The 23,839-nt window shown below is 55.4% G+C and overlaps 2 protein-coding genes across 8 annotated transcripts in view; one reads left to right on the top strand and one right to left on the bottom strand.

Annotated features, from left to right (window-relative positions):
* Positions 1-220: 220 nt before the first annotated feature.
* NCOA5 (nuclear receptor coactivator 5) lies at positions 221-17,164 on the top strand. 5 transcript variants are annotated; one of them, XM_064167420.1, is made up of 10 exons: positions 221-307; positions 3,197-3,383; positions 3,891-3,998; positions 7,606-7,672; positions 10,818-11,186; positions 11,392-11,507; positions 11,616-11,742; positions 12,572-12,771; positions 14,434-14,757; positions 15,127-17,164. In XM_064167420.1, exons 2-10 carry the CDS (start codon positions 3,221-3,223, stop codon positions 15,771-15,773), a joined length of 2,121 nt encoding a protein of 706 aa, XP_064023490.1. In that variant the 5' UTR covers positions 221-307; positions 3,197-3,220; the 3' UTR covers positions 15,774-17,164. The 5 variants fall into 5 exon arrangements, with proteins under 5 accessions (XP_064023490.1, XP_064023491.1, XP_064023493.1 ...); XM_064167421.1 differs by lacking the exons at positions 3,197-3,383; positions 3,891-3,998; XM_064167423.1 differs by lacking the exons at positions 3,197-3,383; positions 3,891-3,998; positions 7,606-7,672.
* Positions 17,165-17,765: 601 nt separating this feature from the next.
* Positions 17,766-23,839, bottom strand: part of SLC12A5 (solute carrier family 12 member 5) — a 30,344-nt gene continuing 24,270 nt past the window's right edge. For 2 of the 3 annotated variants that reach the window (XM_064167992.1, XM_064167993.1), the window contains exons 21-26: positions 23,717-23,824; positions 23,436-23,558; positions 23,172-23,356; positions 22,891-22,905; positions 22,251-22,384; positions 17,766-21,875 (exon numbers count right to left, since the gene is read on the bottom strand). In XM_064167992.1, coding sequence (XP_064024062.1) covers positions 21,784-21,875; positions 22,251-22,384; positions 22,891-22,905; positions 23,172-23,356; positions 23,436-23,558; positions 23,717-23,824 — 657 coding nt within the window. In that variant the 3' untranslated portion in view covers positions 17,766-21,783. The remainder of the gene's footprint in view (positions 21,876-22,250; positions 22,385-22,890; positions 22,906-23,171; positions 23,357-23,435; positions 23,559-23,716; positions 23,825-23,839) is intronic. The other variant, XM_064167994.1, reaches the window with a different exon arrangement.

The raw sequence follows: 23,839 nt of genomic DNA, 5'->3' as shown, positions 1-23,839 counted from the left end.
CCGGCCCCGCCCCGCCCTGCCCGCGCTCCCCGCGGTCTGCGGCGCCCCCCAGCGGCTGTGCCCGCAGCCTGCAGCGGCTCTGGCGTCCCCGCGCGCTGCGGCAGCGTCTCGCGGAGCATGCTGGGAGCCAGGCACGGCGGCGGGGGCTGACGTCAGCGCGTGGTGCCGTAAAGCGCGTAGGCGTCGTAGCCCCGGCGGTGCTTTTCCCCGCTTTACGGCAGTGCCGTGCGGCAGCGGCGGTTGGCGCCTTTGTCCTGGCGGGCGGCGGCCTGAGGCGGAGCGGAGCCGGTGCGGAGCCGCTGCGGCGGTGAGTCTGCGGCGGCCGCGCCGCGGCGGTACCGGAACGCTTGAGTGAGGGGCGCGCGCGGCAGCAAATCCCGCGGGCGGCAGTCCTGGGGCCGGGCGTGGCCCGGGGCCTACGGGCAGGCCGCGCCGCAGCCTCCCCGCCCGCGCGGCCGGGATGCGGTAGCGAGGAGCGCGGCCCCGCGGGAACCTCCTCCGCTTCTCTGGGGAGCGAGGGCCGGCCTGTAGGGCTCACGCGTCTGGGAGACGCCCGATCCGCAGTCAGGGCGTGCAGCGGGCAGTGTCGCTGTGGCGGCCCAGCGTGGAAGCGGCAGGCGCTGGTGAGGCGCCAGGGGCAGGCTCCCTCGGCGAGCAGGGGAGCAGGCCGCGGGAGCCGCGCTCCGGGCAGCCTGGCTGCGTTCTCCCGCAGCGGCAGTGCCCCGCGCAGAAGGGCGCCGGCGCTTTCTGCCGTCACCTGTCCCGTGTGGCAGCTCTGCCCCCGCCTGCTCGGCCGGTTGCGGAGGAGTGGCGGGGGGATGCTGGTGCTGCCCGAAAGCGGCTCCCCTGACCCCGGGCCCAACTTTTGGGAGCGCGGCGTGGCTTTAGGGTGCTGAGAGGAAAACTGCAACTCCTTAGCACCACTGCTCCAAGTGGTGGCTGGCATTGCTGTCTGCCTTGCCCAGGAACATCTGGCAGGCTTGTGTGCTGTGCTGTCCTCCATCTGTTTCTCATTTTCTGAAGTGATAATGTTATTGATATCTGTAATTTAGTTTTCAATTTAAGGTTTTTAAGGAAAGGTGGTTTTAATTAACTCCCAGGGGGTTTATTGGAATGTGAACCAACTGTCCTGTGTAGGGAATCTGTTCAGACTGGCAGTCAGTTTCTGCCTGAGAACTGGCACCTTGAAGCCCCCCCTGTGCGTGGTTGGTCTCTGTTAACCTGGTGCAGCTTGCCTGTAGCTGGGACAGCAGTCATTTGGTGTGGTTTTGTGATTGCTGAGTGACCCTGAGCTCTATCATCTACCAAATGGGAAATGGTGAGAGGCAGTGAATGCTTTGGTAACTCAACCCACCCGAGTGGCTTTTCCAATCGTTGCCTGCTTTTTCTCCCCATGGAAAGCTCAGCTGTTCCCACCTATAAGTAATAGCAAAGGGAATTTCTTGCTGCTCTTGTACTGGAAGTGAGCTGTCCTGCCAGCACTGGTTTCGGTGCTGTTGCTGTGTGTACAGGGGACCTTCTAAGGCCACACGTGGGTCGTGCTGACAGAGCCTTGGTCCTGGTCATGCTTGGAGTTGGCTGGAGACAGCCGTGATGACTGGATCATGCCTGGACATCACCCTGTCCCCAGACAGCTTGGGCTGGATGGGCCTTCCCGTGCTTTACTGCTGCGCTGGGGAGAATTTTGAACACTTCTTTCCCCTCCAGTGCTGAGAATTTGAACAACAGTAGTAGAATAGAAGAGAACTCTAGTGCCTCTGTGCAGAAAAATGGGATGAGGCTTGGTACTTCTGATGGGGAAGGTAAAACTCTGTGTGGACAAACAGGAGGATTGAGCCAATCTTCGTAGAAGTGGTGGCTTTTTTTGCTTGTTTGTGAGTGGAGTGTTGGTTTTCTCCTGCCTGTTCTGGCAGTCTGTCAGACTAGGTGAGGTTCTCTGCCTCCCACCTACACAGGGCATCTGAACCGGAGGAGAAAACATAGTCAGTGTGAAGTGATCCCCAAGGTTTCCATCTCGGATCTGGAGTGGATGTTGTTTTACATGCCAGCTGGGTGTTATCCAGAGGTATAAAATGGCTTTACATAAACACTTTTATATTTGACTTGTTTATTTGGAGACTACTGAGGACGAGTACAGGCCATTGTCACCGGGAGGTGGCTGTCACTTCTCGTGACCAGCAGTAGCGGTTTCTTTTGATTTCACTCCATTTCATCAGCCCTCTTGCCTGTTACACACAGAAACCCCCCACCCCCATGTTCCTGTAGGTGATTGTTCAGGTCTATGACAACTTTTTATTAAAGAGTTTTTCAACTTCCAAGCTAACTTCAGCAGTTTCAGTATTTTTTCATTCCTTTCATCTGTGTATAATGATGACTTCCACAGCAGCAAGTGAGACCCTGGCTGAGCTTTGGGAGTTTGTAGCTGGGTGCAGTGTGTTGTGTTGGGTGCTGGATGCTTTGCTGTTGTTATTGGAGTGAGTTTGTGCAGGGAGTGCTGCTGCTGGCACAAGTCTTTCACCATGCTGGGGGAGGTGAGGCCTCAGTCCAGCACCGGGGATGGGAGGGCCATGGGGCTAAACTCCCAACTGTGGACCCGTCTTCCGTGGGAGGTGACAACTCAACAAGGACAGGGATACACTCTTAAGTGGAGATAGGAGTAAGAAACAAGTGTTTGCTGGTGCTGGCAAGCTGCTGTTTCATACCGGGGGAAGTGACCCAGGTGTGGTCGCTGCAGTGCCTGCAGGTAGCACTTCCTGGTGCCCTGTTCCAAGCCAGCTGTGGAATCTCTGGGTCTTGTGCAGTGCTGTGGTAGTTCCTCTCTGCTTGTTAAATACTGCATCAATTCCACCTCTGCTCACCAGAGGATTGAGGTGGATGAGACAATAACTGGTACATTGGAAATCTTAAAGTTAAGATATTTTAGTGGACAATCAGTTTTATTGGTATCTTAGTTTGGAATTAAACCACTAAAATTTTCCTGCCAAGTCCCTGGGTTTGCTGCCTGCCAGCGTTACCCCAGCGAGTGTCATGCTGTGTGTTTTGCCAGCCCTCCCTGCCTCTGGGCTGAGGTTTCTCTGGAGTGAAGCTTGCCTGAAGCAGACCCAGCCGGGCTGTAGTGCAGTTTGCTGTTGTTCCAGTGTGGTGTTGCTGTGGTGGATTGCAATGACAAGCTTGGCCGTTTCTCTTTTTTGCGAAGAGCTGGATTTGGAGCGAAAGCAAAATGGCTCGAGGACGCAAGAGCAATAGCATCAAACAGAGCGACTTCACTAACAGCACCAACCCTCAGGACTTAGAGAGAAGACTTTTTGTCGGCAATTTGCCCACAGACCACATGACTCGTGAAGAAATGGAAGAGATATTTTCAAAATATGGCAAGATCAGGGGTTAGTATTTTGTCTTATGCCTCTTGGTGCCTGGGAATCCAGTGAGAAATGCTACTGCTGGGCTTGTCAAATGCTGTTTGATGATGGGAGGAATAACTAATGTTGTTCCTAAAAAGTGACCTTTTAATGATAATTTTCACTGAAAAAGTGATTCCTTCAGCACAGCTGAAACGTAACACACATATCAGCTACAAATTAGCTTTTGGGGCTGCAGTGGGAGGGCTACACCACTTTTCAAGTGACTTCACACTCTCCCAATCCAATCTCAGTCACTTCATGGGCTGTTTTTTGGTCACTTCCTTCTCAGAAGGAAACTGATCTGTGAAATGTATCTCAGAGTCTCTAAGCTCTGCACTTCTATCCTGATGGATTTGTTTTTTTCCCTGGAAAGCTGTTTTTGGGCAGGGCCCCTCTGTGTGCTGTCCCGGTGGGGTTTGTGGCGGCTGGCGCACGGGTCCATGCTGTGCCTGCTTGTAACCAGTCTTGCCCTGCTGTTGCCTTTTGCAGCCCTCAGCATGTACCGTGGCTATGGGTTCGTGCAGTATGACCGCCTGGAGGACGTCCAGGCCGCTCTGGATGGGGAGAAGGGCCGCCTTTATAAAGGGTATAGATTAGGTAAGGATGCTGCTCTGTGCTCTCCTCCTGCCCCAGCATGCCTCCCAGTGCAGAGAGCTGCTGCTTTAGAGCTCTCCGGAGAGATGAGTGTGTGAAACGTGCCTGGCTCTGGTCTACAGCCACCCTTGCTGAGTAGGTGTTGGCCTTGGTGTTAACCTGCGGCAAGTGCTGTGTGGTCCAGCCACTGCCCAGGCTCCCTTCTGAGCTAAGGGCTGTGTGTGTCCGTGGCTGAATACCCCACGTAACAAACTGTTCCACGTGCCAGCCCTGAATTATGGCCACAAACATCACACATTTAAAATTCCCAAACCAAGGCTGGGCTTGATCCCAGCAGGTTCAGAGGGACTGGTCCCAGCACTCAGCAGCCTGTTTGATAAGAGATCTTACCACACCTGAAGTCAGAGTAGAGCTGCAAGCACCAGCTGCTTTACAGAGGCTGTTTTCATAAAGATGAAATAATTCTGCTATGTGTGCTGGGAGCAAACTTGGACAGAAATGAATGGTTAGAAATCTGAGAGTAAGCTCTTAATGCAGACAACAAAGTAAGAAGAAAACCAGTTTGATTTAGGAAGGCAAAGAGCAATAAATAACTTGTGGAAGAGTCTGTTCAGGAGCATACCCAAGTCTGACAATGAGTATGGAAGCTAATAGGCAGTGAGGGTGCAAGGGTACCCAGAGAAGTCGTGACCACTGTTATCCAGGTCTTGAAGCTTGAACAGAAACAACCATGTTAGTTTAGAAGTCAAGGGGTAACTGTCTGGAAATTACCACCTTTGGAATGGAAAGGACACCTGGTCCTCAGTTAGGGTGTGCTGTCTGTTTCTGAAGAGCCAAAAGGTGTGTTTCACAGTTTCCATTTTGGCAGCAAAACAAAGCAGCAGCTGCCAAAACTAGACTTCTCAAGCCTGAAATCCATTGTCTGCAAGGCTGAGTGAAATGGAGCCTGCCCAGGCTGTTAGTGTTGGTTTTCCACCATGCCTGGAAAACTGGGGAGTTTCCAGGGCCTGCAGAGCACTGGGAATGTGCAGTGCAAAGAGAATGAGCCTGGTTCAGCCTCTGGTAACAGAGGAAGTCTTTCACCTGACCCTTGGTGAGGAGGGCATGAATTAATGCCAGTCAAAATCAATCCTGTCAAACTTATCAACGGCTTTGAGGCTGCAGATGGCAATGTTGGTGTGGAAGACTTGTGTAAGATGTTTGATTTAAGAAACTAGAACAATTAGAGCAAAGGGTTAAACCAATTCCAGGTGAATCTCCATGTACCGTGGGTGGGATTGCCCAGTGCTTTGAGTAGAGCTCTGGAAGAGCTGATTCCTGGCTGTACACTACTTTTGAGTGACTTGATTTTGAAAGAGTGAGGTGGTGAAAATTTGGTCTCTGCTCGTGGAATGTCCTTGCATGGGGACTGTCACCACTGCCCTGTAGGAGGAAGACTTGGTGCCTGTGGGGGTTGCTGCTTGAATACTGTGTGCAGTTCTGGTCCCTGGCTCAGAAGGGGTAATGCTGGATTGCAGAAGACTTAGGAAAACTTAAAGAAGGCTTAAAGAGCTGAAGAGCAGGCCCCAGCAGAAGCCTCAGGGTGCAGGAGTGATGTGATCTGTGTCAGCTGCAGGGGAGGAAGTGTTGTAGGTGTTGGCTATGACGAGCCCTTAAATGGAAAGCCTGATAGTTTCTCTATCAGCAGAGTAATTTTCTTCTGGAATAATTTATTGGAGCTTTGGTGGTGTCTGTGCTCTGAAGACTTGAATTGGAATTGGGAGCTTTGCTAAAAGATAAGCTGTAGTTTAGTGGTGCTGCTGCACTGGAGGTAGGGGTTCCTGTCACCTCTGCTTGTTCAGAAGGTTCCACTCTGGCTGCAGTGCCTCTGTCAGCTCAGAATCCTGCAGGACAGAAGACTTTTTCATCAGTTTTGTCAGTGGTCAATAACTTCACCTGTAAATGCTTTTGGCATTAAATAAAGTGTAATTAAATCCATTCATTTTGCACAAGTAAAGGATCCTTGTTTAAAAGTATTTTTCTTCTACCAAAATACTTCAAATGTTCAGATTGAAATACCTTTTTATTATTACTTGAAAGAAATGTATCATGCTGAGTGTAAAAATCATCATAGGTTTCTGCAATGGCATCTTAAAAGAGAAAATAAAAATACTCTTAAACCAAAGAAAGCAGATAGTGTCTTGCTTAAAGATAACACTGGACTTTAAGGGGCAAAAGAAATCTCAACTGAAAAACTAAGTGTGAGGAGAAGAGCTGCTTCACTCTGCAGTGTGAGTGGTAAATGTAATTGCTGACAACGGGAAGGTGAAGGGCTCTGGGAGATCTAACTCCCTGTTGCATTGTTCTGATCCTTCACACACACACAGAAGTGTTTCTGTGTCTTTGAGTAAAACTATCTAGGGAATAAAGGTCCTTCCAGCTGGGCTTGTGCCAGTGGACAGGGGCTGCTCTGTGCTCTTGTCAGTGCTGTGCCACTGCTTGTGTAGGGGGTGTTCAGATCACTCTTGCTTCTCTCCCCTGCCCTCAAAAAAAGCAAAAGTCAAAATGAATCCCTGACTTCTATTTTTAATCTTGAAATTAATGAAGGGTAGTTTGAGAAGTGACAGAAGATGTTAGAAGTGAGTCTGCCTAAGGACATTCTGGCGTGTTTATTCTCTTGCAAGAGCTTTGAAAGTCATTAATGCAAACAACTAAAGAGATCTTAACTGTCAGTAGATTCTCAGGGAGCAGGACTCGGGTTTGTTTTCTTCTTTTCCTTCAAAGTCCCTCAGAATCAGAGACCGAAAGTCTCTTCTGTTTGTTCTTGCCCCCCTCCAGTTGGTTATTTCCTCTTCCAGCAGAGGCTCTGTCTCTGCACTGTAGAGCAGGGTGGGCCCCTGCCAGTTCTGGGCAGCTTCACTTTTTCTGGTTGAGTACAAGACTTTCTTCTGCCCTCTTCTCTGTATTGCACTTCATGCTGTTTCTCGTGGAGGTGCTCAGAAACCAGCCAGTTTCCAGATTTCTGATCTCTTGCACTGGTTTGTATCCTGTTGTCAGTGATGTTGAGTGCATCACCTTGGCCTCCTGAGGAGCATGTGCCTCCTGCCTGGTGGAGGCTGTAGAAGCTGATGCTGCGGCAGTCCCTGAGGGCAGTTGCGTGTGCCACTTGGGATCCATTGAGCTGTTTTCCACGAGGGTAGCAGCATGCTCCACTGAACAGCACTGGCTGTGAACGTGAGGCTGTGCTGGCCATCAGCTTCCATTCTCGGAGGTTTTCAGACTCTGCTTTTTCTCCTAGAGTCCATGAGTTGCTTTCTGCTTGCTCATAGACTGCAGAAGAAACAGGTTCTCTTACAGAATGAAGAGTCTGGATGTAGGCCTGAACATAAAGGGTTAAAACTTCACCCAAGCTGGCCATCCTAGTTTGAAGTCAGAAATCCCTGAGAACTTCATTTTGTTGTACTACCTAAACTTAATAAAACAAAATAGTCAAAGTGACAGTGTCTCTCTGCTGAATGGACTTTCTTGCACCATCTGGATGTTGTTGAGCTTGTTGCTTTCATATGAACTGTGCTGACGCTCTGTTTTTTGTTCCATAGCATTGAACAGATGGGTTGATTATTCTTTACAGATATTAAGAAAGCAGTGGAAAGAAGAAATATGAGTAAGGCTTCATCAAGGTCCAGCCCGACACGAAGGTAAAGTACCTGGAAGCAGTGAGTTGTAGTAGGAAGGTCAGGCTGTTGGGGCATGAGCTCAGCAGCCTGTGCCAGTGTCTGTGTCTCCTCCCCACTGCCACCTCCCCAGCCCAGCGGAGATGCTCAAGTGAGACCCTTGGGATGTGGCCCCTAACTTGTGAGAGCCCTTCTGGCACCTTGGGAGGCATGAGGAGAGCCTTGTGCCTGATGCTGTTTCTACAGCTAAGGTTGTGTTTTGTAGCACAGGTTGAGGGAGACTTGTGAGGAAGAAGACTCTTGGTGCTTGCTCCTGCCTCGGGCGCTGCAGCAGCTGAGGCGTAGCTAGAGAGCACTGCGCGGGGGCTGCAGCCTATCCAGTGCAGTGCTGCAGAGCACCTGTGGATCTCACTTGTTATGTCACAAGCTTCCAGTGCTGAAACAAGACTGGGAAAGGGCACAACGTTGAGCCATCTTTCTGCTACACCATCCCATCTGCACATGTGCTGCTTGGTTGGGTCCTAGGGCCAGTGCCCTTTGTGCAGTCACTGATGTGTGCTGCCAGCTTCCTCTCCCAGCCCCTCAGCAGGCACAGCAGGAACAGCTCCTGTGCGTCGCATGGCACACAGAGGACATGGAAGTGGAGTAGACACAGACGGTTGCAGGAAGGCAACTTGTTTCCTTTGTGTTATTGCTGGGGAGCATGTGAGGACCTGCTGTGGTTAGCTAGATCTCAGATGTGCATCTTCTGTGCCTGTCCTCTAAAGCTTTCCCCTCAAAGGAGTATCTCCTTGGACCTAAAGTAATGAAGCTCTCCTGTGTCTGGAGTGCTATACTGACTTCACCCCTTAAATTACCACAAATGGGGAAAAACTGCAACTAGCAAGAGATTTGCCACAAAAATCCACACAAGAGTAGCTGCAGGCTTTTGTGTGCACTTATCCTACACAGAACCAAATGCTCTCACAGAGACCTTCTGCAGGGGTCCTGTTGCACGCAGTACAAGTCTTGGGCCTGGGCAGGGTAAGGTGTACTTGGTGCTGGCTTCAAGACCCCAGCAATCTTGCACATGTAGAGCAGCAGGCACTGGTGGCATGGCTGTGGCCTCTGGCACCACAGGTGCTAGGCAACATTGTGGATAAGAGGCTGGCACTCATGTCATGAGTGCTGGATCTTGGACCATGCTGTGGAGGGATAAGCACCAGGCACTGATGCTACAGGCATTGGGACCTGTGTCATCCTGTAGGTGCCCCTGTCATGGGCCAGAGGAGCACTGGAGGGTCTGTGGATTGGACTGCCACTTCTGCAACAGACACTGGGTTCCAGCTGGTACTACAGACTGGACATAGGTGGCAATATGGATGTGGGTATTGAGCCATGATGGGCTCTGGGTCATGCCTCGGGTACCCAAGGCCAGATGCTGGCCCCATGCTGAGCTGCAGGCAGCAATGCTGGCCTTGCAGGGTGTAGTCCCAGCAGCCATAGGCAGTAGTACTGATGCTGCAGTAGCAGCAGGAGTATGGAAGCAGGAGCAGCTGTGCCTTTGTGCTGCCACCTCTGTGAGACCCAGCACCTCTGTGCTGCCCTTGCAGTTGTGCCTGCTTCACCCCAGATCGTTCTGTCCCTGCAGCCACCAAACGGGGCCAGTTCTGTTCACCTCTCCAGCTGGTATGAGTGTCATGTCCCAAACAGCTGGGCTGTATCCAGCTGTTTGCTGTGGCTCTGCAGCTGCAGGAAGATCAATTCCTTGGTGTCCATTAGAGGAAATCAGACTTTTTCCCCAGGCTTCTGCGCTCGCTTGCTGCAGGCTGGGGCAGGGGGCAGTGATGTCCCTCTGGGGGTGGTTTCCATGCAGACCTCAAAGCATATTTGTGTGTCCGGGAGGCCCAGAGAGTTCACACTTGTGTGCATGGCTTCTTTTCCAGGAGGAGGCTGGATCTGCTCCTGCTGGCAGCCCTTAGCTTGTGCCAAGGTGTGTTTGGTGTCTGATATGAGAGCAGAGCATGCCAGGACTCTTGTGGAGTCTGACTGCAGCATCCACAAGTGGGTTCTGCACATCTGCCTGCTCTGCCAACACTGAGCTGGGTGCTCTGCTCCTGGAGCTTGCTCCGGGCAGCTGCTGCCTGAGCATACTGTAGTAGCAGCAGACTTGTGTTCTGCTTGTCCTTCACAGCTGAGACTGGCCCATCAGAGGCCTTCCAGAGTCTGACAAGTTGTGGAAATGAAAAGATTCCAAAAGCCAGGTTTTTCTGATGGGAAGGAACTCTCCCAACACCTGGAGCTCAGGAATTTCTTTGCAAGATTCTTTTATGTTTAGCTCAGACTCCAGCGGAGTTGTGTTTCCCTATGGAAAAAGGAGAAATGGCCCGGAGAAAAGCTCACTCTTTGGGGAAGAGATGAAGACTGGAATGTTGTTCTTTCTTGCTACTGAAGACAGCGCAGTACAAGGCTAGAATGAGCTGGGTCCCTCAGGATGATGGAGAAGCCTGTTACTATGGAGGATGTGGTTCTGGCTGGGCTTGGTACCATTAACATCTTAAGCATCAAACTGGATTTCTATGGAAACTGTCCCTTCACATCCAGGACACAGCAATGTCTGTCACTGCATCCTGCCTGCAGCACAAAGCCAGCCTCAATGTGGAGCTTACAGTGTCCTTCACCACAAGGAGCTCCTTTTTAATCCTACTCCAGTAATAAGTGATGTCAGGTGTCCTGCTGTCACCGACCAGTGAACTTGCTGGATCCCTCCCTTGAATGCTTCTTGCTGTTGCATGTCTGTGGGTACTGGGCTCCAGCACCCTGAATTCCCTCTTAAGAACTTACAGAAAGCAGGTTTGATGGATGAGCTGTGGGTGACCTTGGGAGCTGGAGGCCTTGAAATGGTGGCTTCTGCGCTGCCTGTTCCCTTCCACAGGCACTTGACACTCTCAGTGATGCTCCATCAAGGAGCTGTCTGGGTCTTGTCTGACACTGACAAATGGTAGTATTAAGAAGCTTCTCCAGGTGGCATCAGCAGCCATGGTTTGTTGGGCAGTTCTTGCTGTTGTGGGCTAGGAGGGAGGATTCAGCTGCCGAGAGAAGGGTCACTGTGGCACCTCAGGTAAGAGCTGATGAGGTGACCTAGGCTGTGTCATAGTGGCCTAATGGGGTTCCCTGGCGTTCTCCTCAGGGAGCCATATGCCTTCGGGGACGGCCGCGATGCCAGGCGTGAGCGCTCCCCTCTGCGGGGCAGCCCGCGCAGGGACGGCCGCAACGGGCGGGACGCCAGAGACGCTCGAGACATGCGCGCCAGAGACATGCGCGAGCACAGGGACCCACGGGACCTGCGAGACCCCCGCGACATAAGGGATCCACGGGACCTGCGGGACCCCCGCGACATGAGAGACCTGCGGGACCCTCGGGAGCCCTTCTACGATCGATACAGGGACCCCCGGGACATGAGGGACCCACGGGACATGAGGAACCCACGAGATGCGAGGGACCCGCGGGACATGAGGGATCCGTGGGATATGAGAGACCCTCGGGACCCTATGTACAGGTAACCTCTGTGGGCTGGCACTGGCTGATGTGGTGTGAGTGGGATCGGGCATTTAAGATGAGGGAGTTGCTCTGGCTGGGGACAGCTGGGTGCCTGCTGTGTGTCCTGTGAGGACTGGGTGGCTTCCAGCAGTATCCGTCTGAGGCCTTGGCCAGAATCAGTGCCCACAGCATGGACACCCTTTGCTGCTTCTCTGCACTTGCAGGCGAGAGGAATCTTACGACCGCTACCTTCCCATGGAGGACTACTATAGGCACAAGGATGAGTCCTGCTACGAGCGCTACAAGGAGCCCTTTGACAGGGCACCAGGGGGTTCCGAAGGTGAGGTGCCCCTTGAAGGTGCCTGCAGTGCCGATGCTGCTGTGTTCCATGGTTCTCTGAGCAAGGCTGAAAGAGTTGACCTGCCCTGTCCCTCTGACTTGTTTTCAGACCGTTTGAAGCGGGAGGAGCGGCGCCGGGAGGAGCTCTACCGGCAGTACTACGAAGAAATCAAGAGGCGCTTCGATGCAGAGAGGCCTGTGGACTGTTCTGTGATAGTGGTCAACAAACAGACAAAGTAAGAGCAGCTTTAGGACACTTTTTGTAATGGCATGGTGGAAGAGAATGAAATTGAAGTTGGTCCTGCCTCGAGGCTGTCTTACAGGCTGCTGGTGAGCAAGGTGGCTCAAGAGTCAAAGCAGCAGCCCCTTGTGCTGCTGTGGGAATGTATGTTGGTGAGATGGAGAGAGGGATCTTGTGCTTTACATTTCTTGTTTTCTTGTCCTCTCTGTCCATACTTTCTTCTCATTGAGACATTTGCATCCAAATATGTTGAGCTGCAGCTCCTGCAGGGCCTGTGTTTGCTTGCAGGCTTGGAGCCTCAGGATGCTCATGCGGCCAGCAGGGCAATTCAGTCCTGAGTGTGGTCAGTTTGAAGACCTAGGAGCTCCCAGCTCAGCGTGAGCTGCCATTTGTGCTTGGAGCAGAGGTCTGCAGGTTGTTGGCTGCAGCAGGGATGGATCTGCAGATGCTGTGCTGGTGTTAAGCTGCTCTGCTGCAGGCTGGCTGCTCTGCTACGTGGCCCCCACATCTCTGCAGGTCTAAATTACTTCCCTTAATGAGTTTGGTTCAAACACATTTGCGAGTAAACAAATTCCTGACAGAGTCAGTTCCTTGGCACAGGCTCTGCCTTAGCCCAGCACAGATTTTCAGTGCAACTGAAAGGGCTGAGCCAGACCAGAATAAGGCTTCATGGTGCTGTGATGGGGCTGCTCCAGTACTGTCCTGCTGAACAAAGAGAATTTTGTCAGCCATCAGGAGAGCCATTCTGAGGTGCTGGGGGGTGGATGTGCCAGAGTTCCTCTTTCTGAGCATGATGACTTGACCTGTGGCTTTGTCTGTGACAGGGACTATGCGGAGTCAGTGGGGCGCAAGGTGCGGGACCTGGGCATGGTGGTGGATCTCATCTTCCTCAACACAGAGATGTCCCTGACACAAGCCCTGGACGATGTGAGCAGAGGAGGATCTCCTTTTGCCATTGTCATCACCCAGCAGCATCAAGTTCACCGCTCTTGCACTGTTAACATCATGTTTGGCACCCCCCAAGGTACTGAGGTCTTGGTGGGCTTATGATCATGCTGAGCTGCAGTGTTGTTCAAACATGCTGCCTTTTCAAGCAGAGGCACACAAGACAGAGTTCACCCTTGCTGTAGCAGCAGTTATTAGTGAGTTGACACCATGTCACAAATGGAAATAGAATTACCTGCAAGCCTTTGTGGTACTTTTGTCCCTTGCCAAAGGAACTGTCTCAATTCTGCCAAGAGAGTGTTCTTAGCACCTGGCATTATCAAGCCTTTGCAGCTGAAGGCAGCTCTGAACCCCAAGCTCTAGAAATGACTGAGTGATCCCAGTCCCACCTCAGCTCAGCACTTGTGACTCTTGGAGAGTGTGTTTGGAGTGGGACAAATTACAAAGGGGATTCTAAAACCAGACATGATCTGAAGAAAACAGAGGGCAGTGCACTGAGCCAGGGCAGAGATCTGCTTGTGAAACTGGGGAGAATTACAAGGCAACAGCTCTAAAGTGATTGGGTGTTTGTGCTGCACCTTCTCGGCGCCACTGACACTTGCCATGCCACTCTCCCTCTTGGACTGTGGCGTGGCAGCTGTGAGCGTGTGGGTGGCTGTGAGAAGACATGAGGCTGATCTCACAAATCTCTGTTGCTCTGCTCTGGGCCTGCTCACAAAGATGTGGTTCTGCAGGCCGAGCTTAGAGAGGTTATTTCTCCCTTACTATGTTCTCAAGGAGTGTTTTGTAAGGTTCATCTGGGAAGGCAAACTTCCCAGTCTGTGTCTCGTGTGCTCACTGACTGGAGAAGCCATGTTCTTCTAACACAGCTGCAGATGTGGTAGGAGGGTCACTCATTTCCTGCTGCAAGACACTCACACTTCCACTGGGCTTTCCTCTGCCCTTGGTTTCACTCTCGACTCTTTTGATCTGGTGCCCATGCTCCTGCCAGAGCTTCTTTAGGACCTGAGGGTGTGCCAGATCTGGTAACCCCAGTTATCAGCTCATCCATGGCTCTCTGGAGGTCAAATGTGCTCTCTTGAAGTGCATGCGAGTTTCAGGGAACTCTTCCACAAGTGTTGAAATGACCCCCAGATCCCTGCTAGGAAGAAGGTGGCAGGTTTGGTGTGCTGCAGTGAGCAGGGCCCAGAGTTTTGGGCACTTCTTGGGAAGCAGAGGCTCTGTCGATCTCCTGCTTTGTGTGGTGGAAATAATTACCTCAAAAACTTTAAAAGGCAGCTGCAAAAAAAACCCAAACATTGGAATTGGCCATAATTTGTTGTATCACAGCAGAGCTCCATTGCTGTGTGTTGTGCCAGCACAGTCACTATAAGCAGCAATGTGATACTGAGCCAGTGCCCGTCTCTGTTTTGGATCTGTCCCCTCCCCAGTTGTGGATCTATCCAAGGGTTTAGCAGCAGAGTGGCTGGAACTGTCTCCTCTTGGAGCATGCAGAGTGTGAGAGGTAGAGGGAGCTGCTTTCCCTGTTAATTGGATGTGAGGCAGGAAGGATGTTTCTTGGGCTGGTGGGAGACCACCTGAGAGTCCTCAGCTGTGGCAGAGGGATGGCTTTGCCGGATGGTGGCCTTGAGCCTGCTGCTCTCTTAGGACACCGAACTGGTGTAGAGTGCCCAGCAGCCCCAGAGCACTGCTGGGTGCATGAGGCAGGGCACGCTGCTGAGTGCATCTTCTCCTTCTGCAGAGCACCGCAACATGCCCCAGGCTGATGCCATGGTGCTGGTGGCGAGGAACTATGAGCGCTACAAGACAGAGTCTCGGGAGAAGGAGCGGGAGGAAATCGCCCGGCAGGCTGCCAAGATGGCAGACGAGGCTGTGCTGCAGGAGCGGGACCGCCCGCCCCCCTTGGAGGAAGGGGTCAGAGGAGGGCACCCCCCGGGCATCCAGACGCTGCTGAACCTGCTGGCAGACAACCGCTACCTCACCGCTGAGGAGACCGACAAAGTCATCAACTACCTGCGGGAGCGCAAGGAGCGGCTGCTGAGGGGCAGCTCGGAGCCTCTGCAGGGTGAGTGGTGCCACTCTGAGCTGACACAGGAAAGCAGCCCTGGGAGCACAGGTCTGTGGTGGGTTCCTTGTGCATCTCCTCCCTTAGCTGGGATGCAGTCATGCTTGGAGTCCCAAGACAACTCGGGGCTGGTTTGCATTACAGTGGCTTCTCTCAGGGAGCCGCAGGTCTGCCCTGGCTGGTTTGGGTGCTGTGGAAGGGGCAATAATTCTACCATGGTGTGTGGGCTCCCCAGAGCCATGCAGCTCTCCTGGTGGAGGGGTGGGTGTCCATCCATGCCTGTGTCTTGCGTAGCAGTTTCATGCATTTCTTTCGGTGCCCCTTTGAGGCCGCTTGCAGAGCTTTAACTCCCTTTCCTTTCTTTCCCAGCACCCATGTCAAGGCAGTCTTTGGGGGCGCCTTCAGGATCATCTCTGGGTGCTCAGCCCAGCCTTCCAAGCTCTCAGGCTCATCAGGGTTCACAGCCTCTGGTTTCTGCTCCTTCTGTGCCAGTGTCCTCTTCTACTCCCCAGCAGGAGCTCCAAGCGAAGATCCTCAGCCTCTTCAATAGTGGAGCGGCAGCAGCTGCGGTAGCCAACAGCAGCCCCGCGGCCTCCACAGGCACGGCAGGCACCACTCCCAACCAGAACTTTGCTGGCGTGGCTGGTGCCCAGCCCCGGCCACAGATGGGTGCTGGAAATTTAAACCAGGCTCAGCAGCGGTTGCAGACTCCCAGCACGCAGCTCCCTGCTCTCCCAGGCCCTTCAAGAAATGCAGGTCCAAGGCCTGGAGCTCCTCCACAGCCTCAGCCGCTCTATGGTCAGCACCAGAATCGCCTGCCAGCGCCTGGCAGCATACCCACTCAGAGGCCAGTGTCTTCTGGTATCAACTTCGACAACCCCAGTGTACAGAAAGCCTTGGACACCCTCATCCAGAGTGGTCCTGCGCTCTCCCATCTTGTGAGCCAGACCGTAGCCCAGGGACGGGCAGGGTCTTCAGCCCAGCAACCCATAGGCTCCTTCCAGCGGCACTACTAAAGCTGAGCAGCCAGGCCCTTTCCCCTCCCCTTGGCCATTCCACACTTAGAGCTGTTTGAAAAGTCTCCTGGCCCTGACACGGGGCAGATACTCCTAGATTTGCATGTCCTCTCCTCTTTGGTGAGGGTGCCCCCAGTGCTGCTGAGTGCTGCCAGTGCTGCCCTGCCTCTGTGTGGGCTGCTCAGTGGCACTCAGAGCAGCACTCCAGTCTCGGCAGCATGTTGTGCTGCAAGCTGCTTTGCCTCGTGGGCTGTTTGTGCGGCGCCAGCAGCTGCTGCAGTGACAGTCCCCCTGCATTTCCTCACCCCCAGCAGCTGCATGACCCTCGGGTCACGGTGCAGTCTGGTCGTGCTGCCCTGGGCAAGGTGTCAGGTTCTGAGGAAGTCAGGGCTGCACAGCAGTACACCGAGGGGCTCCATGGAGACCCATCCCTGGAATGGGCACTGTGTTCCTTTGTACTGATGCCTTTTTGCAAGGGCATGTGGGAGGTGCAGGGTGGTGCTGGCAGCCGAGCTCACGAAGCAGCTGCCTGACCACTTCTTGGTAACCCAGGACCATGCCTCAGATCCTTCTGTAGCTGTCAGGTCCCGGCAGGGTAAGGCAGAGAACCTCTCCCCACCTCCTCCAGCTGATGGAAACCAGCAGCACTGGTCCAGGCACTGTGGCAGAGCTGCCAGCCAGGCCCAGATTTCAGGCAGTCTCTCAGTTTCCCTACCCCAGGGCAGTGTTCATATACCTTGGTTCAGGTTAGCCCATTTGTTCGTTTCCTTTCTCACCACCTCGCTGTGGAACGGTTGGTTACTGGGGCCCAGCAGCTCCTGAGCTGTCACCCTCCCTTGGAGCACCAGCAGCCAGGTGCCCAGGGTGAGCGCCTGCCCCTCACCTCGCTGTCAGTTGGGGTTGTCCCTCCGAGGTGCAGGGGCAGTGCCAAGATGCAGTAGCACCATTTTGTATGTTTTGTTTTATTCAACACTTTGGTAGCCACAGCAGGCAGCTGAGTGGGAAATCAGGCAGTGATTCCTCACTGGTTTTAGCCAGAAACTCTTTGATACCAGCACTCGGAGCAGCACTGAGCTCTGCTCCCTGGCACAGCAGCACCAGAGTCCGTGGGCTCCCCGCAGCACCGACGGGCAGCAGGAGAGCAGCGTGCTCGGAGCAGAGATCTTCCCTGTCCCCGGTGGTTTGTGTTGTAGCATTTTCTCTGTGTGCTGTTTAACAGGAGGACAATACTTTCTAATAAAAAGGCAGGAAAAAAGCTTCTCTTGCATTTTTGACCCATGACAGCTCGGGCAGGCTGGCATTCACCGTTGCATCACGGGCCCCAGGTGCTGGGGCAGAGGCTGCCCGGTGCAGGGACCTTGCTGTGACCTGTTGTGAGCATTTCACAGCCTGTGGGGTATGGTTTGGATTTGAGGCACCTCTGGTACCTTTGGGTGGTCTTGGGAAGCTGATGTGCCTGGGATGGGGGATGTGCTGGAGAGGTGTGAGGCTCTGCTGGGCTGGCGGTGGGAGGGGAAGGGAGAGGAGAGGTCAGGGGCTGTATGCTCAGGACAGCTGCTCCTGTGGCACAGTTCAAGGTATTGCCTGGGGCTGTGTTGCTGGGCCTGGACTTCATGGGACCATTACATATCTAGGGTAGGGTGTCCCTGCCCATGGCAGGGAGGTTGGAACTGGATGATCCTTGTGGTCCTTTCCAACCCTGACTGATTCTATGGCTCTACTAGTATCTGGTGCTGGATGCAAGTCTGTCTGTCTGCCAACTTCCCTCTCTCTGAGTCTTCGTTCTTACAGCCCTTTCTCTGTCCTTACCACCCTGCAGCCAAGGGAAGTGCCTTTGCTGGGGCATCAGAAATTTGCATGACCTTGAGCTGTGGCCCCTAGGAACAGCTGCTCCCTGCTGGGGCTTGCCCCTTAATTAGGAGAACGGCAGCAGGCAAGTGCAGAAGGGGTCTGGATCCCCTAGCAGGCAGTGAAAGATCCCCACGGCGGCAGTGAAGGGTGTAATAAAATCATTTATTGCATTTTGTGCAGACAGGAGTCTAGAAAAATGGATACAGGTAAAGCAGTAAAGCATTAACAGGGAGCATTCAACAGCCGAGGAGCCTCTCCTCCATTGGTACCTGCACAGAGAACACAGAGCTGCATGGGGGCCTAACACACGATACTCAAACACCCACGGAAATTAAATGCAAGCTTAATACTGGGGGTGGGGGTGGGGCTGGGGTTCCTTTTTTTTTTTTTTTTTTTTTTTTTTTTTTTTTTTTTTTTTTGGGTTCCCAGCCTGGTTTTATTTACAAGGGGTTTTCAACTGAATTGCATTGCTCTGCACACAGATTCTCTAACACAGGAAGCGTTACTAAGGTCACTACATGTCTATTGAAATATTGCACTGGAAGAAAAGTCACTTGAATGTACGGAGAACATCTAAGCTACGGTGGGTCGGAGAGCATCGACTGAGCCGACTGTGGGGACATTCAGAACAGATATTGCACGTGGAGCGCGGAGTGGTGTCCCCAGCAGCAAGCAGACCCTGGGGGCTTGCTGCTGGGTTTTAGTCCTGCTACACAGAGGAGGGTCTTGACTCTTCTAGTGCAACTCCTACCCTTGTGCAGTGCCTTCGTCCTTCTTGCCATCCAGCCACGGACCCGCAGCTGCCCAGGCTGGGCTGGGCACCTCCTGTGAGTGCTGACTGATGGCTTGTGGCCACAGTGCCCTGAGGTGCTGCGCCTGTGCCGGGGGGAGCGGGCAGCTCGGTGCTCCCACGGCAGGGATACCAACGCGGCGTCCGGCCGTGGTTCCGTGTGCTCCCCGCCTGCCGCAGGCCACGCTGCCAGCCCACGACCCTGGCACCCAGCTCTGCTCTCGGCAGCAGCCTGCCTGCAAAACCCACCTGGAGGTCAAGACCTTCCTGTCTGGAACGAAAACCAAAAGCTTGCCTGCGCATGTGCCAGGGAGGAGCTCGCACAACGACCGCAGGAGGACGCTGTCTTCACCAGGGTGGAACGGCGGAAAGGTGCTCCAGGGGAAACCAAACACTCGCAGAGGCCGAACGTGCAGGGCTGGGTTTGTAAACTAACATGCAGTGCTGTCTGCTAAGACTGGTCCTCTGCACCCCGCCTGAGAGCTCGCTGCGGAGCTGCCACCGTTCTGCCACAGGCAAACTGCCTGGCAGGGGGTGCAGGACAGAGCTGTGCCCCTGCCCCTTGCTGGAGGATGAAGAAGGGGAATGCCTTTTTTTTTTTGGTAGCAGCGATGGGCTGGGCTCGCCTGCCTGCCTGCTCCCCGGGGGGAGCTGGGACTGGGCTTTACCGGGGAGGGGGTGAGAGTGGTGCAGAGGGGCGTGGGGATGCACTGGGGATGCTGGGGCGGCAGTGATGCGAAACCTTCAGCGCAGAAGCATGCCTTGCCTGGCTGTGTTCCCACTGCCCTGCAGTGCCACTCCTGCTGCCCTGTACCTGTGTACCTCTGCAAACACCGAGCTCGCCCTGCTCCTGGAACTCACTTCCTGAGGAGAGCCTGCGGCACAGAGCAGTGCAGCCACGCAGGGAGCTGAGCCGAGCGGCAGAAAGTCTGTCTGGGTCTGGGTCTGCTGCTGGAGAGAAGGGAGGCACTTTGGGAGGGATGGCAATGTAGGAGCAAGGTGTGAGCAGGCACAGATGTGCAGCTGGGACTTGGTTTTGGTCTGGGCGAGTGTCCAAGGAGTATCTTAAAGCAAAAAAAACACCCAACTACCACCAAAAGCCTCACTGCCTTGTATCCAAGCAGCCAAATGTAGCTTTGGCCTGGCCCTGGAGGAGTGGAAGAGGGAGCAGGGCCTGAAGTGCAGAGGGACTTCCCAGCTCTTGGGAGCCATACTCAGCTGGTAGGAGGGACCAGCAGCAGCTGGACACTGGCACCGGCCAGGCCCGCCCGTGGGGAGACTGCAGCAGTAACCACTCCCTCTATTCCAGCTGGGGAGACTGCAGGTCATGTAGTGCCCACTGAGGTGTGGGTGGCTTTGGGGGGCAGAGGGGAGTGCTTCAGCACAGGAGCTCGGTTCTGGCTGGAGGCAGAGTGCTGCCACTTCAGTCAGACTGGCACCGAGCAGCCAGCACTGCCAGGAGAGGGCAACTCTTAGCAGGCTGCACTCTGAGTGGAAGCTCAAATCTGCTGTGGAACAAGTTCAGAATAGTCTGTGACTTCTTTTCCCTGAAAACTCCTAAATTGAGAAGAGGCTGAACCTGTGGCCTGGCCCTTTCCCAGGGGTGCTGGTGGCTGGGGAAGGCTGCAGCCTTTGGGTGGGCAGTGGATGGGTGCCCGCTTGTGCAGGAGCAGCCTGTGTCTGCTCTCCATGCCCCGGCCCGGTGCTAGCAGAGCCCTGCAGCTCTCAGAATAGATATAGATCTCTATATATAGACTTCATCTGGTTCTATTAACATAAATATGATCACTTTAAAAATACACGACTGTATTATGTACACTATGTACAGGGGCCGGGGCGGGGGGCACCCTGGCTGCCCGGGGGGTGCCCTGGCTGCCCGTGGCACCGCTCCTGCCTGGTTCCTGGAACCGTTCACATTTGTTAAAAGCTCCTCCAGTTTCTCTGGCATGAGAGATGCTGTGGGGGGAGAGGGAGGCAACTATGAGGTGGTGGGGGCGACCCTGCAGCTGCTGCCGAAGGTAGGAGGTGTTGGAGCTGTCCTGTGTGCCCTGTTGCCTTCACACGGGGCTGCCGTAAGCAGGCAGGCTTCATGCCCTATTGGCTGTGAGGCCAGTGCCTGAGCCCTAGCCAGCTGAGTGAGGGGATGCCATGGTGCTGGGGGGCAGCAGGACCCCTACAGCTGCCCCTTGCCATGGGGTATGGCCCTGTCAGACCAGGCAAACACTTTGCATATGTTCAAAAACTACGCAGGGATCCAGACTATTCTACAGGGCTGGGGCCAGGCCAGCAGCGAAGCCCTGGGGAGCAGCGGGAGCAGCGTGGGGCATGGGGGGACCCAGATGCACACATGAGTGCTGGGACCAGCCTGGCTGGCCAGTGCTGGGGACCTAAGGGCCCCCAGTTCCCAAGTGCAGTGGTGGGGAGCTGAGAGAGGTATGACAGGTTGGGACTCATCTGTGCCAAGAGCAGGCACCGGTGCCTCATGTGGTCAGCGACCCCTAGGCAGCTCCAGCTGGTCACTATGTGGCCAAGGAGGGGTCTCTGCTTAGCTCTGGGCACCGCAGCTCCAGGCCAGAACCACGGCACAAGCACCAGGAGAGCGCCAGGGAAAAGCAAGCCCAGAGTCATTGGGAAGAGGGACAGGGAGCACCCACCCACCCCAGGCTAGCTCTGCTGCTGTCGTGGGACCTCCCCTAGGACTGCCCCCCGCCCCCTGTCCCCTCCAAACCAGCACTCTGCATCTCCGCAAGCTCGGCCTGTGGCCTCCAGAGACGGGCAGCACTGAGTCAGCAGCGTGGTGTGGATGTCCAGGTCCTTCGTGGCGAGGGGCAGCCAGGGGTCAGCTCCACGGCAGGCAGCCCTGGGCACTGCCAGAGGTGGGGAGAGGAGCGTCCGGCAAGAAAAGTCGTGCTGGTGGCCTCTCTCTTCTCCCTGGGCCTCAGCGGGGAGGCAGGGCACGGGCAGCAGGCGGGCACGGGGCACGGTCGCGTCCAGCCAAGCTCCACGCAGGGGCGGTGGCACGGCAGGGCGCAGCGCCCATCTCGGCACAGCCACATCCTGCCTGGCCAGGGCCCGCGGGCGGCGGGGCTGGGGCCGGGCGGCGGTGGCGGCGCAGCCGCGGCACTCGGTCTGTATTTATGTACAAACAAGGACAGCAGTGCTGTGATGTTGCAATGAGGGACAGCTGCTCTGGTGCTGGATGCTCCCGGAAGATCTGGTGCTGCAGTTCGCATGGAGAGGTCAGGGGCACGGCCGAAGCCAGGTGAAGTTTCTGCGCACCGGTGCCATCCGGCCTGCCCTCCTCCCTCCAGCCGCGGTGCAAGGGGTGGCAGGGCTCAGCGTGCACGCAACCTCTCTGCACGCCGGGTTTCAGGAGTAGATGGTGATGACCTCTCGGCCCCCACCACGCACCAGGAGCACTCGGTCCAGGTGCTCTGTCAGCACCTCCAGGAACTCCATATCTGCGAGGCCGTCAAGGAGGGCCAACGCCACAGCGGAGGGTGGGCACAGCCCTGGTACCGCCCAGGCACAGCCCTGGTACCGCCCCTGCCCAGCCCCATGTCTGGGGAGCCAAGCCCGCTGCACCAACAAGCTCACCCCAGAGCCAGTGGCTCAAGGCCCTGGCCCCGACCCCATGTGTGTTAGCTCTGCCTGCCAGGCAGGCTGCTGCCAGTGACAGTTGCCAGACCCCACCAGGGGCAGGAGGGGTATGGGGGAGTCTGGGGCCTGATGCTAGATCTCTCCCTCTTGGCACTCGCTTGCGAGAGCCGGCAGCTTTGGTGGGAGCAAAGTGCCGTGGTGCCAGTGCCAGGGCAGTCACCCAGCAGGAAGGATACAGTTCTCATCCCCTTTCCGGTTGCGGGGAGGCCCTGGCATGTTCAGCAGGACCAGTTTGGCATCCTGGGACTTCTTCACGATCACTTCGTTGAGCTTCACGGCCGTGTGCATCCTCCGCACGTTGGACTGGTTCCTGGGGGTGACAGCAACGGTGGGCACAGGGCTGGGCACAGCCAGCCTCTGGCCCCACACTAGACCAGAGGGACTACAGCATGACCTTAGGGGTGCAGAAAGCTTTCCTGGGCACAGCTGCTGGTGGCTCTGAGCCTGTACTGTTGGCCATGAGCTGCAGGACTATGTACAGTGGTCCCATGGGCAGTGGCACACTGCAGCTGCTCAGGGCTAAGCTGTGTGGGAGTGGGGAGGAGCAGCCAGCACCACCATCACTACGGATGCCCAAGCCCAGGTTTGCAGGAAGGTCCCAGCAGCCTCACAGGACAGGCAGGGGGCACATGGCACAGTCTGCATGGGGGCTGGCAGCCTCCATATGCCACCCAGGTAAGCCAGCTCACACCATGCCAACAGCCACTAAGCTACCCTCATCATGAGAGCAACCCTAATGGCCTCAGCTGTGCCACTCCATGAGCAGTGACCCAGCTCCCCACTCCACGCCCAGGACCCAGCCAAACCCAGACTTACAGGTTCTCCCACTCCCTGCAAGGGGCACGGCGAGGCCAGAGGGAAGAGAGAAAGAGACAAGAGGTGAGTGCCAGATGTGCACCCCAGGTCCCCACAGCACATACTGCCCGGGCACCTGCCACAGATACACACCCCACTCCCACCCAGCCCCTCCACAGAGGTGAGCTCAGGACACCCAGACCCTCCTTGAGCAGGGACTGAGCTGGTGCTGCCAGGGCAGGCAGGGGTGGCCAGGGACACGGGGCACGGGTGGGAAGGGGTGGCAATGGGTAGGGCCATACGGCTTCATGTTGAAGAAGTCCTTGATGCCCTCGGGGCTGACAGGGCTCTTGGCCTTGTTCTTCTCTGCAACTGACTTCTCCTTGGTCCAGGTGAGATGCACCTTCTCGGGGGCTGTCTCCACCTCATCCCCAGGGGACTGAGAGCTGCTGGAGAAGGTGGTGGTTTTGTCGTGGATGAGCTGGACCTGCAGACAGGAGAGGGGGAGGGTGGGCAGGGTCCAGGAGCAGCCGCCTGCCCAGACCCATCCCGGTGCAGCCACTCACCTCCTCCTCCGGCTTCTCTTCGCCGTCTCCCACCTGCTCCTCAGGGACGTTCAGGCGCAGGCGCGTGTTGGCCGGGTTCTTGCGCCGGATGGAGCCGCGGGACTCATCCGTGATGCTCTGGATCTGTACGGGACAGGCTCAGCCAGGGCGGAGGGGCAGAAGAGCGAGGGCTTGGCCATGCAGCCCCCAGCCCGGGCTCCCCGCAGGGCATACACGGAGCCGTGGGGCACCGCCGGCACGGGTGCTGGGTGGCAGCCAGCACCAGCCCGTCCTGCGCTCACCTCCCGCTCCCGCTCGTTCTTAGTGAGGTGCATTTGCTTGAGGATCTGCGAGCGCTGCTCCATCACCAGCGTCTTCTCGTAGGTGTAGGCGGAGATGTCACTCTCGTGCTGCGGAGGGGAACA

The sequence above is a fragment of the Pogoniulus pusillus genome, chromosome 29, assembly GCF_015220805.1.
Source record: "Pogoniulus pusillus isolate bPogPus1 chromosome 29, bPogPus1.pri, whole genome shotgun sequence".
Lineage (NCBI taxonomy): Eukaryota > Metazoa > Chordata > Aves > Piciformes > Lybiidae > Pogoniulus > Pogoniulus pusillus.
This window is presented reverse-complemented; position numbering and strand designations above follow the sequence as displayed.

Coding starts and splice junctions, on each gene's coding strand:
- NCOA5 (XM_064167420.1), top strand. CDS start 3,221: ATGGCTCGAGGACGCAAGAGCAATAGCATCAAACAGAGCGACTTCACT. Junction 7,673..10,817: donor AGGTCCAGCCCGACACGAAG/GTAAAGTACCTG, acceptor CGTTCTCCTCAG/GGAGCCATATGCCTTCGGGG. Junction 11,508..11,615: donor GGCACCAGGGGGTTCCGAAG/GTGAGGTGCCCC, acceptor ACTTGTTTTCAG/ACCGTTTGAAGCGGGAGGAG.